Source organism: Halichoerus grypus, chromosome 2, assembly GCF_964656455.1.
Source record: "Halichoerus grypus chromosome 2, mHalGry1.hap1.1, whole genome shotgun sequence".
Classification (NCBI taxonomy): domain Eukaryota; kingdom Metazoa; phylum Chordata; class Mammalia; order Carnivora; family Phocidae; genus Halichoerus; species Halichoerus grypus.
The window spans coordinates 94,792,329-94,813,054 of record NC_135713.1 but is presented as its reverse complement, the minus strand read 5'-3'; the positions used below and the strand labels follow the sequence as shown (position 1 = coordinate 94,813,054).

Below are 20,726 nucleotides of genomic sequence, written 5' to 3'. Positions count from 1 at the left end.
ATTAAACCATCCTAGAATCTCCAGAATAAATCATTCTTCATCATGGTGCATGATCCTTTTAATGTATTGTTGAATTCAGTTTGTTAATACTTTGTTGAGGATTTTTGCCTCTATGTTTATCAGGGATATATTGGCCTGTAGTTGTTTTCTGTTGTTGTTTGTCTAGTATCTTTGTCTGGTTTTGGTATTAGAGTAATGCTGGCCCTGTATATGTATTTGGAAGCTTTCCTTCTGTTTCCTTCTAATAATTTGAGAAGAATAGGTATTAACTCTCCTTTAAATTTGTGGTAGAATTCACTGTGAATCCATGTGGTCCTGGACTTTTCTTTGATGGGAATTTTTGGTTAATGATTCAGTTTCATACTAGCTATCAATCTGTTGAGATTTTCATTTCTTCCTGATTAAATTTTGGAAGATTATATGTTTCTAGGAATTTATCCATTTCTTCTAGGTTGTCCAATTAGTTGGCATATAATTTTTAATAGAGCTCTCTTATTTCTGTGGTATCAGTTGTTACTTCTTTGTCATTTCTGATTTTACTTACTTGGGTCTTCTTTTTTTCTTAGTGAGTCTGGGTAAAGGTTTATCAATTTTGTTATCTTTTCAAAGAACCAGCTCTTGGTTTCACTGATCTTTTCTATTATGTTTTTTGTCTCTATTTCTTTTATTTCTGCTCTTTATTATTTCCTTTTGTCTACTAACTTTGGGTTTCATTTGTTTTTCTTTTTCTAGGTCCTTTAGGTGTAAGGTCAGATTGTCAGGATTTTTCTTGTTTTTAGAGATAGGTCTGTATTGCTATAAATTTCCCTCTTAGAACTGCTGTCACTATGTCCCAAAGATTTTAGACCAGTGTTTTCGTCTTCAAGTTTCCCTAGGTATTTTTTTGATCTCCTCTTTGATTTCTTTGTTGATTCATTGGTGGTTCATTGGGTTAGCCTCCACATGTTTGTGGCTTTTATGAGTTGTTTTTTTTTTTCTTGTAATTGATTTCTAGTTTGATACTACATGGTTGGAAAGGATGCTAGATATTATTTCACTGTTCTTAAATTTATTGAGACTTGTTTTGAGGTCTAACATGTGATCTATCCTGGAGAACGTACCATAAGCACTTGAAAAGAATGTGACTGTACTGTTTTTGGATGGAATGTTCTATATATATCTGTTAAGTCCATCTGGTATAATGTGTTGTTCAAAGCCACTGTTTTCTTACTGATTTTCTGTTGTATGATCTATCCATAGATGTAAGTGAGGTCTTAAAGCCCCCTACTATTACTGTATTTCTGGCAGTTTCTTCCTTTATGTCTGTTAATTTTTGCTTTCTGTATTTAGGTGGTTCAGTCTTGGGTGCATAGATATTTGAATTTGTTGGTGCATAGATATTTTACATAATTATATCCTCTTAATGGGTTGATCCCTTTATCATTGTGTAGTGCCCTCCTTTGTCTTTTGTTACAGTCTTTCTTTTAAAGTCAACTTTGATATAAGTATGCTACCCTGGCTTTATTTTTTTTCCACTTCCATTTACATGAAACATCCTTTTCCACCTCTTCACTTCAGTCTGTATGTTAGGTCTGAAGTGAGTCTCTTTTTAGGAAGCATGTAGATGGGTATTCTTTTTTATCCATTCAGTCACCCATGTCTTTCGATTGGAGCCCTTAGACCATTTATATTTAAAAGTAATTATTGATAACTACTTACTACCATTTTGTTGTTTTCTCGTTGTTTTTCTGTTAGTCTTCTATTCCTTTCTTCTTGTTCTCTGTCCTTGTTTTTGTTTGTTTTTGTTTTTTTACTTTCTCTAGCGTTATGCTTGGCTTTCTTTCTCTTTTTGTGTATTTGTATCTATTACAGGTTTTCCTAAGTATATAAATAGTCTATATTTAGGTGATGGTCACTTAAGTTTGAACACATTCTGAAACAATTTTATTTTACTATCCCACTCGCCATTTTATGTATGTGCACATCTTAGAAATTTTTATTTTGTGAATCTCCTTTCCTTTCATAGTATTCTTCTGATTATGGCCCTTTCTTTTCCACTTAAAGAGGTCCTTTTAACATTTCTTGTAAGTCACGTTTAGTGGTGATGAATGCCTTTAACTTTTTTGTTGAGGAAACTCTATTTCTCCTTCAATACTGAATGATAATTTTGCCATGTAGAGTATTCTGGGTTGCAGGTTTTTTCCTTTGCACTTTGAATTTATTTTGCCACTCCCTGCAACATTTCTGCTGAAGAATCAGCTAATAGTCTTATGGGGGTTTCCCTTTTATGTAACTACTTGTTTCTTCCAGCTTTTAAAATTCTTTGTTTTTAAACTTTGACATTTAATTAATTAATTAATTTAAAGATTTCTTTATTTGAGGAGGGGAGGGCTTCCCTGTGGAAATTACCTTTTGGTGAAGATCTAGAGGGCAAAGAGGCATAGGGAAGAGAGTGGATTTGGAAGTTCCTCCCGGGCAGAGGAGTCACATGTGTAAGGGCACTGTGGTAATGAAGAGCCTGGGAAAACTAGGTGGAATGGAGGCCAGTGTGGCCTGCAAGACGGGAGCCCAGCAGAGAGGCAGGGACCAGGCCACAGTGCACAGCCCCACAGCCAGTCTGTCTCAAGAGGCTGACCCTAAGACCAATGGGAAGTTCGAGTTTTAAGCAGAAGGATGACAGGATTAAATGTAGTTTAGGTTACACTGGTTGAAGAGTTGAGAATGGGCTGAGGTGAGAGGAGAGCTGACGGTCATCTGCACGCTGGCAGTAGAGAGAGGTGAAGGGGGCGATCCCAGAGGTATTGAGAAGGGAGATTTTCCTGGATTTGATGGTGGACTAGGCATGCGGATGAGAGAAAAAGAAGCATCCCCCAGGCTTATATACTGGGAAATCTGGTGATTTGAATTGAGACGGGTGCTTTTTATGACTTGGCCATTCCATAATGACAAAAGCAGCCTCGGACATTTCTACCAAATGCTGTTTACATTCCCAGCGTGATTCTGGAATGAAGGTTGAAGGAGTTATCTAGTATTTATTTGCTTGCTTACTAATTATTGCACTGATCCTAGCCTTGACTCATTTTAACTGCTAAAAAGTCTCATGGTTTTACAGTTTGAAAAAATTAATTTAACATATTGTATTAAGAGTGTTGTTTTCATATAATTATTTCTCAGGGTTTTTCTCTCACAAAATGTAAGAGAATTTAGGTTCGTTTGTAATTATATAATTCATAAAATCAGTCAGTGAAACATTAAAATCCATCTATTAAATAGTTAACCAGGTAAATCTATGCTTCTAAGACTGCTGCTATTTACAATTCACTAGTTACGGTTTGAAGTGGAACATCATTTTCATGCCCAGGCTCATGGTAGGCTGGGAGTCCCAGGGACCATGACATGTAATTCACCTTGTTCAGTTTCAAGTTGTTCTCAGTTTCCTTCATCCTATATATTTTTACAGATTTTTAAATTATAGTTCAGGCTTGCAATTTTTAGCCATCCTTCCATATTCTCAGTTAACTATATAATCTCCCCACATTTATGAAATTTTTTGAACCTATAGAAGAGTCAGAAGCATTGTAAGTAGATACACATGTAGCCACCACCTATGTTCTGTAATGACCATTTTGCTCAATCATCTATCTGTCCATCTATCCTTGATTTAGTCATCAGCCCATCTTATTCTTTGATAGATTTTAAACTAAGTTACACATATCAGGACATTTCACCCCTTGGCACTTTAATTAACTAGAGTTTAATATTTGTTTCCAGGTTTTTTCATTCTTTAGGTGAAAGTTATATATAGTGAAATGCACAGATCTTAGGTATAGCATTACTTGAGTTTTGACAAATGCACATACTTCTGTAACCCAGGCCCCCGGAAGGTCCTGAATCTGCCACCCCAGAAGTTCTCTCCTGGCCTTGCCTGTTATCCCCACCTCTGCTCCTACCCCTCCCACCCCTAAAGGGAACACTGTCCTGAATACTTAACCACAGATGAGTTTTGCCTGTCCTAGAGTTGCATACCGTGTCTATGCTTTTATATTTGGCTTCTGTGATTCATTACCATGTTGTGAGATACATCTGTGTTGTATATATCAGTACTTTTTTCCCTTTTTCTTTTTATTGCTAAATAGAATAGTATTCCATTGTATCAATTGACCACAGTTTATTTCCCTCATTGATGAACTTCTGGGGTGTTTCCAGTTTTGGGCTCCTTTGAACAGTCTTTGAGAAGTCTTTTGGGGAACATCATATGCTTTTGTTTATCTTGGGTAAATACTTAGGAGTTGAACTGAATACTGAGGAGTTGGGTCATAGGGTAGGTGTATGTTGGATTTTATAAGCAACTGCCACACCTGTTTTCAGAGTGATGGTACAATTTTCTGTTCTCTGCAGCAGGGTGTGAGAGTTCCAGCTTTTCCACAACCTTGACAGAATTTCTTTTTAGTTTAAGACACTGTGGTGGGTGTGTAGAGAAAATAAAAATTTGAAATGGTTATTCCTGAAGAGGAAAACAGATGACCCTGAAATCTCTCCCTCCCACACACATACACACAAACCCAGAATTTGTAGGGCCTTTTAGAGCCAAGCATAATCAAATTTTTGTAAACGAAGCATTTAGCACAAGGATAGCAACGTCTGTGGGAACCTATAACATTTTCAATAATTAAAGGTTTGAAATGATGAATTACCCCCCCCCCCCCCCCCGCCGCCCCAAACAAGGTGTAAGCTTCTAAGGACTTGCTAAGAACTCCCAGCTTTGAGCTCTGGCAGGAGCAGTGCAGGCCAGGGTATTCATGTTGTAGGAACTAGTGCAGAAGCGTTGTAGGAACTAGCGCAGAAGCGTTGTAGGAACTAGCGCAGAAGCATTGGGTTCCCCAGGGACACACGGGTCCAAATTCCCAGTCATGACTTCATGTAGACACATTTTGCACTTTAAGCTTTCTTTCACAAAAGGAAAAACAAACACTCCACAGACAGTGGTTGACATGGGGACGTTGAAATATGATTGCTTGGCTTTGCTTTAGCATACATGTGACAAAACCTCTCGATAGCAGAGATTCAAGCCTTCCCCAGAATTTCAAAAGAAATTATATTCCAAATGGCTGCCCTGCTCTCACACAGAGGATGTTGTCCTCAGACCCCAGTTTCACAGGCCTGGGCCCAGAGCTTCCTGGGTCCTGCCTGTAGACAGCAGTGTGACAAACAGGAAGTGGCTTTAGAGCCAGCTGATCAGGGTTGGAAATGGGGCGCTGTCAAGTACTAGCTGGGAGGTTCAGGCAAGTGAAACCTCCGCTTCCCCACCTGTCAGAGGAATGACTGGCCTTCCTCCTTCGCAGGGGTACCGTCCTGACTAGCCTGATGGCACATGTGAAGGTGCCAGCACGTGGCAGAGCCGTAGGAGATGGTGCTGTTGTCACGGACAGCCCCTCCGTCTCTCTCCCTGCCCCACAGTTAACCCCCCTGGCTGCCTACCAGAGAACGGCCGACTACAGAGCAGCTCCTTCCCTGTTGACTTCCTCAGACAGCACAGATGAGAAATGTGAGAAAATAATTCTAGTGGAATCGTTCATGGCCAGTTATAAATGACTGGTGGGTTTAGACCTCCAAGAAAAAAGTTGGAATTGTTAAAGACTGTTTTCATCCAAGTGAATCCTCAGTTGTAAAGGGGGCGGGGGAGGAGGTGGTCTTCCGAAGAGGAATGGAGAGAACCTGAGCCCGAAGCTCTGAGAAAACCTAGCGCAGCTGGGGTGTGACCAGCAGAGGGCCTCAGGCACTGCTCCTGCCACAGGGGATCAGGAAGTGAGTCAGGAAACGGGGTCCTGGGCAGCAGGTGCTGACATGGCCCTGCGAAATCTCTGCTTGTAAAGCAAGTGACATCAAGGCATTACTTCCAGGCTCTGTTCCTGTCCAGAGGAGAGAATCCGTCAGAGGTAGATGAGCCGTTTCAGGGGCCTGGGTTTTGGAGGGGGTGCAGTGCGTTCAGCTCCAAAAGCGCCAAATACCACATTCTATGTGGAGAAAGGCAGATGGGAAGCTCCCTCAGCAGAGGGACCTGGCACCTCTCACCTCTCCTCCCCTGCTCCTCTTCTCCCTGGCCAGGACCACGGCACTGCCATCCGAAAGGCAGGGTTGGGCTGTGTATCTGCTGGCCCTTGGGCTTCATCGGGCTCCATCTAGACAGAACCCAAAACCCATGCTGACCTCGTAGGAGCTCCACAGGTCATTCGGCTCGCCTCTGGGGGGTCAACAAAAGACAAGACAAGGGCTTTTTGGGGATAAGCAGCAAAGTCATAGGATTTTGTTCCTAAAGGAGAGATGTATTGTGATTCAGAGAGAAAAGTAAGTATTTAAAGATTACTTGGTTTTGAGCTAAAGCTGACTGAGAAAACAATTTGCAAGGCAGAAGTTGTATTCATTTGGTATAGTATCAGAAATTCACACTGCACTTACTAGCTTTGTAGCAAATGGTCTTTATCTGTAAAGGAAAAAACATAAACAGTTGTTCACAGAAGAAATAACAAGGTCCCATAATTATGGGATAAATGTGTCACAGCCCTTAGTCACATTTTGGCCAAGATCTCACCCAGGCCGGCCATGTAATTGTCTCTGTAATTATGTGATCCGGACTGTGTGGAATGATTCATAAAAAGCCCCCTTTCTTTAACGCTTCAGTTTTATGTAATTATTTTTCAATGGTTGCATCAAGCTGGAACATTGTACCTGTTACCTGATACATAGGGAACTTCTGGCTATTACAGTTGGTGTTGCTAAACCAAACTAACCTTCCTTCAGAGTTAGTACTATACAGTCACCTGTCTTGCTTTTCAAGTTAACTTATCCCTTTCACTGAGTAGGTACAAAGACTGGATTGTCTAAGCAAATGGAAATAGATGATTTAGCAGCAAAGGAGCATGATTATAAGCGTGATATAAGCTAGATGCACCCCAATAACAGTGTCTTAGTTATAAACGGAAAAAAATGCAAAATCCCAAAGCATATTTATTATTTTCTAGTATTAATGACTTGATCATTTGACAGATATTTATTGAGCATTAACATAAAATCCTTAGGACACAAAAGTTTGATAATGAGAAGGAACTAGGTGTTAAGCTGCATTCAAAGTTCATATCCCTTTGTGAATAAACATTTTGTAAATCGACTGTCCATAGTTGAGGAACACTTGAAGAGCTTTTTCGAGGTTTTTAAAAATCCTAAGCTTAAATTCAGATTACTTTTATCCTACAGAAAAATTTTATAACATGTCTGAAATCTAAATAGGTTACATATTAGCCTTATAAAAATTTTGTTACAGATTTTTGTCTTTCTGTATTTCTGCAGTGGTCAAAATGGAAGCAGCTGAGTGGAGATGTAGATGTCTTGGTTAGAAAGTACATCCCTTGGGTATCTCCTTGCTCTCAGGCTCGGGCATTCTATATGTGTCTGAATGTAATAGAGCATTTGTAGTATTATCATCTTTCATCTGTTCATATTATCTGTGTAACTTCTTGATTTCTTGAATCTCCAGAGCTTTTTTAATGAAATTGTTCAGCTGGAAATGTAGCTAATACCATATTTAAAATTTCTTTCTCTTCTTTCACCAAACTTTTGAACAACTTTAGCTTCACAGGGTTCATCGTGATTCAGGAGACAATTCTCAGACAGGTGAGAATACTTCATTTTCACTCTTACACACTCCAGTGGCACTGGTGGGTTCAAGTCTATAAATTACTCTGAAGAAGTCTAGATTGACACTCACCACCCCAGAATTTGGATTACTAAAATCTGAGTGCTGATATTGGAAGGCTGGAGAGAGCCAGAATAAAAGCAGAATCCCTTCAAAACTCTGGACTCTTGATTCATGGCAACCTTTTCTACTGAATGCCTTCCCCATCCTGGTTTTATTTTGCTGGCTGGAGACCTTGTAGAGCAAATAAACCCAAAAGAGAGAGTGGCCCAGAAGTCCAGGGGAGACCACTGTTGTTGTACCCTGGTCAGTCTACCCTTCCCTCGTAGCTCTGGGTGACTAGATGATTAGAAAGGGTGGACTGCCCTGTCTGGGAAGTCAAGAGCACTGAGGCACCACTTCAGTCCCTACCTCCTCGCTTTATACCTTGGGCAGTGCTCTGTTTGACCCTTTGTTTCCTCTACCCTCAAATGTGGGTTAGACCAGATGACTGTTGCATTTGAAAGGTCTGGAATTCTCTGATCATTAGAGGGGAAAACCAGTCTGCTCTCAAAGATTTAAAATTCTTGTTCCTGCATACATGCATGACATTCTTTGCTCTGTTAGTGGTTTTCCCAACCACTAATGCATAAGGTTAGACCCTGAGCTACTAATTTAGTCCCTCTCCTTGACTCTGGGATGGTCCATATTTTAGCATACTCAGACTTAATTTGATCCTTCTGAGTTTTAGTGTCTTTGCTTGTAAAATGAATTAACAATGTCCATCTCATTGTTGCTAGGAAGACTAAAAGAGAAAGTGTATATAATATCTAACTGAAACTTAACTGTTGGGTATCGTCCTTCCATTCCCCTACCCTTTTCCTTATTCTGCCCTTCCCTCTCCCTCTCTTTCCGTCCCTTCTGTTATGTCTCTGTCTCTCCCTGTCGCTCTCTGATGTTTTAGTTTATTTCTTGTAACACAGCAAGAGTAATATTTTAACTAACTTATGAGCTTCTGTGTGCCAAAAACTGTTGCATTTTCACATCCTTTACAGTGCCCAGCATTGCCTTGCTCATAATAGACTCAATAAAATTGCTCACAGAACATGGCTAAGTTGAAAACATCTCATCTTACAAAACATAGGTTCCGCCATTTGACTAGTAGCTCTTTGACTTTGAGCTACCTGCGTTCTCTCTCCAAATTTAGGTTTTCTCACTGGTAAAATGAGGATCACACTATGTAGCTTTCAGAATTGTTGTAATGATCATATAAGAAAATTTCTATACTTAAAGTAAACATTGGAACACAATGTCTGGTGCAGAGTAGGTGCTCAGTAAATGTTAGCTATTTTTAAAAAAATTGTTGATATTATATCCCTTTTTGTCATTGAATACATTTATTTAAATCTCCTTTATCCTTATTTTCTCTGGTTTTTAAATTCATTCCACAAGCATCTGTTGACAGAATGAATAATGAACCATTTAAGTGGCCTTTATTGAAGAATAATTTCTCCAAACTTTTAATAATTTCTATTGCTATATTCTCTTCATTTTAGCTGAGATAAAATCAGGAAGAATAAGCATTAGATATCTTTGAATAATTTCTAGTGAATGATTTAGAATTCAGCCAGCCAGCCATAAGACTAACTTCCCTACTTCAGTTTTATTTAGAAACTAAATTTTGAGGAATTCTTGAGGTTTTTTTTTAATCTTGAATGTAATCTTAAATCTTTATTAAGTTAGATTTAATTTATTATGTGATAAATGAGTATTAGGAACATGAGATTATTAAGTACCTGAAGAGGACTTAAAGAAATGTCTTACAAGTGACCACTGTTAGTTTTTCAGGGCTTGAAAGATGCCATATGATCTTAACAATGTCATTTAAAGTACTACTACCCATAGCTGTCTTTATAAACACTGAAACTCCTATGCAAGGCCAGGAAAATTATTAAGGCAGAATCTGGAAGACAAAATGAGGCAAAGGGACAGTGTAATTATTTTAAGCTATATCATTTAAGACAAGGCTATATGATTATGGTGTTCAGATCAACTTCATAATAGTTCTGCTTTTTACTTTATGCTGTATAAATGTATAATTCAAGTTTAGTTACTGATTTAACTTTTTTTATTGAATCAGATTTTTTAGGACACTAAAGTAAATGGTTAAAAAGGTGATCCAGAAGAAAGTATTTAAGACCTATTTTGAAGTGAAAACAGCAAAAAAAACAATACTATACCATGATCCCACTTGTGCCTAGAAAGAAGGTATATTTGCAAATGAACAGATGTAATTAATACTATTAGCCAGCATGAACTACATACTTACTGTGTAGCAGGCACTGTGCTAGCTGCTATGATGGATTAACTCATTTACGTCCCCCAACAGCCTGGGAATGAGAGGCTGTGACTATCTCCACTCGATATAGATACTGAGACACAGAGAAATAATATTCCCAAGGTTACACAGCTAGTCGATGGCATGGTGGAGACTTGAACTTTGGCAGTTGGGCTCTGGAGCTTATTCTCTACTGTTCTCTCTTATACCTTTTTTGGCGCTAATAGACAATTCTTTTTTAAAAGAGCATTATTACATCTTTTTTTTTTCTTTCTTGGAATATGAACATTGGAATTTTTTTTCTTTCTTGGAATATTGGTGTCTGAGAAATGCATTCTCCCTGCTGGAACCTGCATGTCTGCCTCTTGTCTTAGCCCAGTAAGAAGGAGTTCTGTTAGGATTAAGTTTCTCTCCTTACCATTGGGTTACTCCATAAGCATCCAGTGCCCTGAAAATGCATGTTTTAGAAGCCAGCTCTGCTGCCCTGACATTTTGATCTCTGGGTCCTGACCGGTAGCGTGCACTATGTGCTTCAATCTTGGATTAACTTCAGTCTTGGATCAGCACATTCTGAGTGGTAAATTCAAAGTCAGCAAAGACTTAGGCAGAATTTAAGTGCTTCCCCTCCACTCAGAAAATAAGGACAAAAGCGAGAGTTAAGTTGTGGAAATTGTTGGGATTAAAAACGTGCCTTCTCTTCCTTCCTGGCACTGGCAGTATGTCTCATTTGACGAAATGACATCCTCAGGAGAACCTAGAAGACCATCTGGAGGGGCCTAAAATTACTCCATATTAGTTTCTCAAATAAATTCAACTTTCTGTGCATTTCACTAGTATTTTATTTCCGCAGATATCCCCGTAAAAGCCTTCCCCACCCAGTTACATGTACTGTCCTTCAGGTTGAAATGAACCCCCCAAATTTACCCCAATTTTTAATGTTTATATTTTTAAAGATTTATTTATTTATCTTAGGGAGAAAGAGCACATACGCGCGTGTGCAAGCAGGGGGTGGGGCAGAGGGAAAGAATCTCAAGCAGACTCCCCACTGAGTGCAGAGCCCAACGCAGGGCTGGATCTCATGACCCTGAGATTATGACCTGAGTCAAAATCAAGAGTCAGACGCTTAACCTACTGAGCCATTCAGGCATCCCTTTTGATGTTTATTTTTTAAAAAGTACTTTATTAATGGAACTAAAAAGCCCTTGGTAATAAGCCCTATTACCATGATAGAATGGGGTGCCACAAGAGTATCATTTTACAATTAATAAGACTGATGATTTTGTGTTGATGATTTGAAGAAAAAGTGGTTTATTGTTTGAGAATATTTTGTAGTGCTTAAAAAGGAACCTCGTTTTCTTTAGATAATGGGGGGGTGTCTAAATTACACCTGTAAATAAGCTGAAAACTATTCACTTTCTATTACTAATTTGAAATCCTTAGAGTCTCATTCATTCAGATACAAGAACAGAAGGAAAGAGTCCATTGATGTGAAATCGATATCATCTCGAGGCAGTGATGGTAAGAAGTTTTTCAGATTTCCTTGACCTTTTTATGGTGACCTTTATGTCACCATATACCTAAAACATGGGAGTGGAGGAGAGGAGTAAAGAATGGGTTCATAGTAAGTGACCATCAACTTAATATAGACTGCTATATGCATAAGATGTTACATATAAACCTAATGGTAACCACAAATCAAAAACCAGTAATAGGGGTGCCTGGGTGGCTCAGTCGGTTAAGTATCTGACTCATGATTTCAGCTCAGGTCATGATCTCAGGGTCGTGAGATAAAGCACCCCCTCATCCCTTCAGGCTCTGTGCTCAGTGGGGAGTCTCCTTGAGAGTCTCTCTCTCCCTCTGCTCTCCCCCGCCAGCTCATGTTCTCTCTCCCTAAAATAAATAAATCTTTTTTAAAAACCCAGTAATATGCAAAAAATAAAAAGGAATTCAAGTATATCACTAATGAAAGCCAGCAAACCATAAGAGAAGAGAGCAAGAGAAGAAAGGAACAGAGAAGAACCATAAAACAAGTAACAAAATGGCAGTAAGTACATATCTATAAATAATTATTTTGAACTAAACACTCCAATCAAATGACATAAGGCTATGGAATGGATAAAAAAACAAGGCCCATCTATATGCTGCCTATAAGACATTCATTTCAGACCTAAAGACACATGCAGATGGAAAGTGAAGGGATGGAAAAGCATTTCTCATGCAAATGGAAGTGAAAAAAAAAAGCTGGGGTAAGGATGCTTATATTAGGAAATAAACAGTCTTTAAAACAAAGACTATAACAAGAGACAAAGATACTATTTCATAAATGGAACAATCCAACAAGAAGATAGAACAATTGTAAATAATTATGCATCCAACATAGGAGCACCCAAATACATAAAGCAGTTAATAACAAACATGAAGTAATTGATGGTAATACAATAATTGTAGGGGACTTTAACAACCCACTTACATCAATAGACTGATCCAAGCAGAAAATCAATAAGGAAATAGTGGCTTTGAATGACACACTGGACCAGATTGATCTAACAGATATATTCAGAACATTACATCCTAAAACAGAATGCACATTCTTTTCAAGTGTAGATGGAACATTCTCCAGAAAAGATCACCAATGAGGCCACAAAACAAACCTCAACGAATTCAAGACGATCAGAGTCATACCATGCATCTTTTTCAACCACAAGTCCTGAAAATAGAAATCAACCACATGAGAAAAGCTGAAAAGAACATAAATACATGGAAGTTAAATAACATGCTACTAAAAAACAAATGGGTCCATTAAGAAATCAAAGAGGAAATGAGAAAATTCATGAAGACAAATACAAATGAAAACATATTGGTCCAAAACCTTCAGGTATAGCAAAAGCAGTTCTAAGAGGGAAGTTTATAGCAATACAGAGTTACTTCAAGAAAAAAAAATCTCAAACAACCTGACCTTATACCTAAAGGAGTTAGAAAAAGAATAAATCAAACTCAAAACCTGTAGAAGGAAATAAATAATAGATTAGAGCAGAAATAAATGAAAACTAAAAAAGAAAAAATAAAACCAGGAGATGGTTCTTTGAAAAGATCAACAAAATTGATAAGCCTCTAGCCAGATTTAAAACAAAACAAAACAAAACAAAATCAGAAATGAAAGAGCAGTAACAACCAATACCACAGAAATACAATTATAAGAGAATATTATTAAAAATTATATGCCAACAAACTGGACAGCCTAGAAGAAATGGGTAAATTACTAGAAACATAGAACCTCCCAAAACTGAATCAGGAAGAAATAGAAACTTTGAACATACCAATTACCAGCCATGAAACTGAATCAGCAATCAAAAAACTCCCAACAAACAAAAGTTCAAGCCAGACAGCTTCACAGGTAAATTCTACCAAACATTTAAAGGAGAGTTAGTACCTATTCTTCTCAAATGATTCCAAAAAAATAGAAGAGGAAGGAAAGCTTCCAAATTCATTCTATGAGAGTATTAGCCTGATATCAAAACCAGATACAGATGCTACAAAAAGGAACTACAGGCCAGTATCTCTTATGAACGTAGATGCAAAAAAATCCCCAAATAAAACATTAGCAAATGAATTCAACAGTACGTTAAAAAAATCGTTCATGACAATCAAGTGGGCTTTATTACTGGGATGCAAGGGGAGGTTCAATATTTGCAAATTAGTCAACATGATATATCAACAAGAGGAAGGATAAAAACCATATAATCATGTCAATAGATTCAGAAAAAGCATCTGACAAAGTACAACCTACATTCATGAAGAACATACCTCAACATAATAAAGGCCATATAGGAAACCCACAGGTAACAACATACTCAATGCAAAAAAGAGTTTTTCCTCCAAAATCAGGAACAGGACAAGGATGTCCACTGTGACTTTTATTCAACCTAGTACTGGAAATACTAGCCACAGCAATCAGATAAGAAAAGGAATAAAAGCATCCAAATTCGTAAAGAAGAAGTAAAACTTTCACTATTTGCAAATGACATGATACTATATAGTGAAAACTCTAAAGACTCCACCAAAAAACTACTAGAACTGATAAATGAATTCAGTAAGGTCACAGGATAAAAAAACCAATGTACCTAAATCCTTTGCATTTCTATACACTACTAATGTAGTAGCAGAAAGAGAAAGTAGGAAAACAATCCAATTTACAATTGCACCAAAAATAATAAAATACCTAGAATGAACTTAACCAAGGAGGTGAAGGATCTGCTGTACTCTGAAAAGTATAAAACACAGATGAAAGAAATTTAAGATGACACAAATGAGTGGAAAGATACTGCATACTCCTGGATTGGGAGAACGAATATTATTAAAATGTCTGTATTACCCAAAGCATTCTACAAATTTAATGCAGTCCCTATCAAAATACCAGAAACATTTTTCACAGAAGTCAAATAAATTATCCTAAAATTTGTATGAAACCACAAAAGACCCCAAACAGCCAAAGCAGTCTTGAAAAAGAACAAACCTAAAACCATTTGCAGACTGGACACTTGGGAAGCTGCCCAAGTGTCCAGTCTGCAAATAGTGAAAGTTTTACTTCTTCTTTACGAATTTGGATGCTTTTATTCCTTTTCTTATCTGATTGCTGTGGCTAGTATTTCCAGTACTAAGTTGAATAAAAGTCACAAGTATATTTCAAGATATACTACAAAGCTGTGGTAATCAAAGTAGTATGGTACTGGCACAAAAAGAGATATATTAATCAATGGAACAGAATAGAGAGCCCAGAAATAAACCCACGATTGTATGGTCAATTAATCTTTGATAAAGCAGGAAAGAATATGCAATGGGAAAAAGACAGTCTCTTCAACAAATAGTGTTGGGGAAACTGGACAGCTACATGAAAAAGAATGAAGCTGGACCACTTTCTCACACCATGCACACAAACTCGAAATGGGTAAAACAGAAATGTGAGACCTCAAACCATAAAAATCCTGGAAGAGAGCAGAGGCAGTAATTTCTCTGACATTGGCCATAGCAGCATTTTTCTAGATATGTCTCCTGAGGCAAGGGAAATAAAAGCAAAAATAATCTGTTGGAACTATACCAAAATTAAAAGCTTTTGCAAACGAGAAGGAACAATCAAGAAACTAAAAGACAACCTACTGAATGGGAGAAGATGTTTGCAAATGAACCTATCCAATAAAAGATTAGTATCTGAAATATATTTTAAAAAGTATACGACTCAACAACAAAACCACAAATAATCTGATTAAAAATGGGCAGAAGACATGAAGATGTTTATCCAGAGAAGACATCCAGATGGTCAACAGACAAATGAAAAGATGCTCAACATCACTCATCGTCAGGGAAATGCAAATCAAAACCATGATGAGATATCACCTCACACCTGTCAGAATGGCTAAAATCAGAAACATGAGAAGTAACAAGTGTTGGTGAGGATGTGGAGAAAAAGGAACCCTTGTGCACTGTTGGTGGGAATGCAGATTGATGCAGCCACCATGGAAAAAAGTATGGAGGTTCCTCAAAGAATTACCATAAGATCCAATAATTCCACTACTGGGTCTTTACCCATAGAATACAAAAACACTGGGGCCCCTGGGTGGCTCAGTCGTTAAGCGTCTGCCTTTGGCTCGGGTCGTGGTCCCAGGGTCCTGGGATCAAGCCCCGCATCGGGCTCCCTGCTCCACGGGAAGTCTGCTTCTCCCTCTCCCACTCCCCCTGCTTGTGTTCCCTCTCTCACTGTGTGTCTCTGTCAAATAAATAAATCTTTAAAAAAAAAAAATACAAAAACACGGATATAAAAAGATACATGCACCCCTATGGTTATTGCAGCATTATTTACAATAGATAAATTATGGAAGCTGCCCAAGTGTCCATTGATAGATGAATGGATTCAAAAAAAGATGTAATATGTATATGTATATATATGTAATATATGTGTGTATATATATATATGTAACTGTATATATCATATATAATATATACACACAATGTAGTAGAAAGAAAAAAAGATGTAATATATATGTAATATATATGTATATTATTATATGTAATACACACACACACACAATGTAGTATTTCTCAGCCATAACAAAACATGGAATCTAGCTGTTTGCAACCACGTGGATGGATCTGGAGAGTATAATGCTAAATGAAATAAGTCAGAAAGACAAATACTATATGATTTCACTCATGTGGAATGTAAGAAGCAAATAAAGCCAAAAAAACCCACACAAAAAACAGAAAACAGAAAACAGACTCTTACCTATAGAGAACAAACTGGTGGTTACCAGGGGAGGCTGGTGGGGGGATGGGTGAATAGGTGATGGAGATAAAGAGCACACTTACCATGATGAGTGCTGAGTAATGTATAGAATTGTTGAATCACTATATTATACACCCAAAACTAATATAACACTTTTTAAAACTGTATTGGAATTTAAAAATAACAAAAAAATAAATTTTAAAATTAGAATTTAAAATGAAAGTTTCTATAGATTAGAGCTAGAACCATCACTGGATTCTGGGTGTTAAGAACCTAGAGGCTCAGGGAGGTCGAGTGCCTGGCCCTAATTACTACAGAGAGAGGACTCTCTCATCTGCACCCACCCTGACCATGGCCCCTGCTTCCTCTCCCACACTGCAGTTATCCGCTTACATGGCCAACAGCTGGGGACTGAAAGTTAGGAACTGCCCAAGTTGGGCTTCAGTAATTTATGGGAAAGTGAGATGGGGCCTCAGGATCCCATTAACCCTCTCTGAAATTTCCCTTCTGGAAATGGGACTCCTCAAACCTACCTGCCATCAAGGTTCCAGGCCAGAACACCCTTTCTAGACTTTGGCAAGTAGTGCCTGATCTCTGAGCCCTATTTTAGGATTAAAAGATGGGCAAATCCTTTGCTTTGTGGAGGGCAGTGGGGAAGCATTCCTATGAGAATCAGTCCATGAAGGGTTCCTTTGGTGCATTTAGCCAAGCTGAGCCACCAGAACCAGAACCAGATACAACTTCCTTTATTCTCTTCAGCACCAAGCCTACAGAATCGTCGCTATCCATCCATGGCAAGGATCCATTCCATGACCATCGAGGCTCCCATCACAAAGGTGAGTGGCAGCTGCCTCCTCCACTCTGCAATCAGAGTTACCCAGCACTGGATTAACTTCTGGAAATAAAGTGATGAGTGACTTACTACTAATACCATGGAGGGGAAACAGATATTAAATAAATACGTAATAAATAAATTTGTAGTTACAAATTGCAATGACTATTAGTAAGGAATACAATAGGGTTCTAAGAGAAAAATTACGGCCTATTTACATTGGGTGAGGTGATCAGGGAGAGCTCTCTATAGAGGAAATAATGTTTGAAGTAAGAACTGAAGCATGCAAGGATGTTGGAAGAGGTGGGAGAAGAGAATTGTGGACAGCAAGCACAGCAAGGGAAGAAGCAAAGAGATGAGGAAGGGGGATTGGAGTATTTGAAGACCTGAAAGGAAGTATGGGTGGCTAGAGCTTGGAGACTGGGGGTGGGAAGGGAGGGGAGAAGATGGTGACACGGAGCTGCCAGGAAGGGTTCATATTTTAGTTCTGTGCAGAATAAACCACTGAAGAGTTTCAAGTGGGGGAGTGACATGATCAAGTATGTTTATTAAAAAGAACACCCAGCTGCCATGAAGAGAATGGACTAGAAATGTCAAGAATGAAAGAGAAGAGACCAGTTAGGGGTTTTCCAGAATTCTAGGCCAAGAAGTGGTGTTAGTTGGACTAGAATTAAAGCAGTGGAGATAGAAATGAATAGATGAAGAAATATTTAGGGGTAGAATCCATTTAATTCAGTGACAAGTGACACTAGGAGAGTGGGCAGAGAAATGGGGAAAGCTGTTTGTCAGTTGGGGCCTCCCAGGTTTTGGGTTTGAGGACAAGTGGATAAAAGTGTTGTTTTCTTTTGCTCCAGTGTAGAGACCAGAGAAGGAGCTCTTGTCTTTGATTTTTTTGTTCCATTTGTTCACTTGCTTGCTTTGGGGAGAAGGGAGCAATATCATGAATTTAGTTTTGGACATGTAAGTAAGACATTTCAATAGATACATCAGATAGGCCGTTGAATATATAAACTTGAAGGTCAAAAAGGAGTTGAGACAGGGATGTAAATTTGAGGGTCCTTAACATATGGATCATATGGGTCCAAAATCATGGAAATAGCTTATCTCTGGAAGGACTGGGGAGTGAGAGAAAGCCCAGCACCAATCTCTGAGGAGCTCCAACCTGTAGAAGAGAGCTAGAGGAGGATCAGCAAAGAAGCTGGAAGGAATGTAATCTCCAAGGTAGGAGCACCACCAGGAGAGGGAGGATGAAGGGCACACCGCAGGAAGAATGGACTGGTTGTGTGGAAACATGGATCATTTTGAACAATAAAATGTGTTACCATCTGATTTCTTACCATTTCCAGGCATACGTTTAACTTCTGGGAATTAGAATCCTAATATCCTCAAATTTATTCTTTCTCTCTTTACTTCCTTAGGTTATAAATATAATCAATGCAGCCCAAGAGAATAGCCCCGTTACAGTAGCAGAAGCCTTGGACAGAGTTCTAGAAATTTTACGGACCACAGAACTGTATTCCCCTCAGCTGGGTACCAAAGATGAAGATCCCCACACCAGTGATCTCGTTGGAGGCCTGATGACTGTGAGTGATGAGGAAAACCCAGAAATGCAGGGGAGAGACATGAAGTGCCCTCCAGGGCACACAGAACATGTAACATAGAAACTGGTGCCTATAGTTGCAGAAACGCCTGTTGTGTGGGCTAATGTCAGCATAACCAGAAGCATCTGCACCAAAATTTATGTATTAATGTGTGGTATAATTCAAGGAATTCTTGAATTTATCTTTCCATGAAGCTAACTGACCACAGCAATGAGAGACAGTCCTGCAGAATCATCATTACAGTAAAGAGTAGTAGGCAGCTGATTGAGGGTGAAGTATGCAGGTCCTCCCCTTGACCTGGGGCAGTACTGGATTGAGGGTTATGGCTAGGTTTCCTTGGACTGCAGACTCTTTATATCATGAAAGGGTTTGTACTTAGACTAGAGCACTAGTTCCCAAAATCTTAGAGAATCCGTTCTTTAAATCAAAGCTTATATAGAAGTTCCCTTTACAATCCGGTAAAGGCAGAGCTGAGCTGTTGTGGCTCCATAGGGCGAGGGGAGGAGGGATCCCCCCCTGCCAGCAGGCCAATCCCACCACCGTCTGTAACCACCAGGAGCAGCTGATGTCTAAGGACTCATCTGTTCTTGTGTTTTGCTGTGATTTGGTGGTAATCATCATCCACCAGCAAGTGAAGAAAAAGGAGAAAATTCAAATTACTCATTTGTAATCCTTATCAGAGGCTGAAACTGGAAGAATTCTTTGGGAGGAAAACAAACTCATCTGTGTGTTTTACTTTGAAGACTTCTGTCCAGCCCTGTCACCAAATGCTGGGTTGACTGGCTTTGTAGTCCATTCTCCTTGTTCCTGCTGAAGGTCTTTAATGAACCTGTAATTGGAGTGACCTCTCAATGCTTTCCTGTCCCTGGGCCGGCCTGGGTTGTCCCATCGCAGTGCAGTGTAGACTTAGTGCTGGAGAGGGTTGGCGGGGTCTTGCAGGGGGGCAGCCACGGCAGAGTCGCATTGGGAGCATTCTGGTTCTCGGAACCCAGTTACCTGTCCTCCTTCCCCCTGTTGGTGTACCATCTTGTGGTTCCTCTGCAGGTAAGGCTGTGAGGAACCAGTGTAGGATTCTACCTACCTTTATTTGGTTTTAGGGAACCAGAAAAAGAAAGGCAAAAAAAATCCAGGAGTACCTTGTGATACCTCCCTTACAACAAGACAGTTGTAGCCACTGTTATTTGTCTATTGATAGAGTTTTAAAAATTAAGGTCTTGGCCTAAAGATCCAAGGTGTGACTTCAGGAAAGCCCTTCATTAATACTTTGTTTTTAAAGATTTATTTATTTATTTATTTTAAAGAAGGGGAGCACGTGACGGGGCGGGGCAGAAGGAATCAAGAGTCGGAGGCTTGGGCACCTGGGTGGCTTAGTTGAGCGTCAGCCTTCAGCTCAGATCATGATCCCCGGGTCCTGGGATTGAGCCCCGGGTCCTGGGATTGAGCCCCAGGTCAGGCTTCCTGCTCCATGGGGAGCCTGCTTCTGCCTCTCCCTGTCTGTCAAATAAATAAAATCTTTAGGGGGGAAAAAAAAGAGTTGGAGGCTTAACTGACTGAGCCACCAGAGTGCCCCTTTTCATTAATACTTCAAACCTTAGCACACACTTTCTAGAGAGACAATTATGACTTTTAAGCAAAGATCTAAATAATTAGGTACTCAAGGGTAGAAAGCAGAGGGAAGGAAACAGATGCAGAAACATCTGGGGCCTAGTTCAAGAGCCTAGTACTAATGGAGATCATTGGAATTCTTTCCACTCCCTTATGCTCTCCCCCCACCAAAGATCTCAAATCCAGAAACTTTTCTTTTAAAGGCTAGTTGTAATGCCCATGTTGCAAAACAGAAAATAGAGTTGGAAAAAATTTAGGTATTAGTCAAAAATCAGCCCACCCTTTTTACATCTTTACATTAAGTCATCCCCAAAATGTGGCCCAAGACTTCGGTTCCCCAATATGTAAATGTAAGAACACAAGAATAACACAGTCCCTATAAGGGTAAGTGGGGTCCCTTCAAAATAACCCACATCCAAAAGCAG

At 39.1% G+C, this 20,726-nt stretch overlaps 1 protein-coding gene across 5 annotated transcripts in view; it reads left to right on the top strand.

Moving 5' to 3' along the window:
- Positions 1 to 20,726, top strand: part of PDE8B (phosphodiesterase 8B) — a 239,301-nt gene that overhangs the window by 204,978 nt on the left and 13,597 nt on the right. For 4 of the 5 annotated variants that reach the window (XM_036090141.2, XM_036090142.2, XM_036090139.2 and 1 more), the window contains exons 11-14: positions 7,605 to 7,647; positions 11,427 to 11,504; positions 17,023 to 17,099; positions 18,514 to 18,678. In XM_036090141.2, coding sequence (XP_035946034.1) covers positions 7,605 to 7,647; positions 11,427 to 11,504; positions 17,023 to 17,099; positions 18,514 to 18,678 — 363 coding nt within the window. The remainder of the gene's footprint in view (positions 1 to 7,604; positions 7,648 to 11,426; positions 11,505 to 17,022; positions 17,100 to 18,513; positions 18,679 to 20,726) is intronic. The other variant, XM_036090140.2, reaches the window with a different exon arrangement.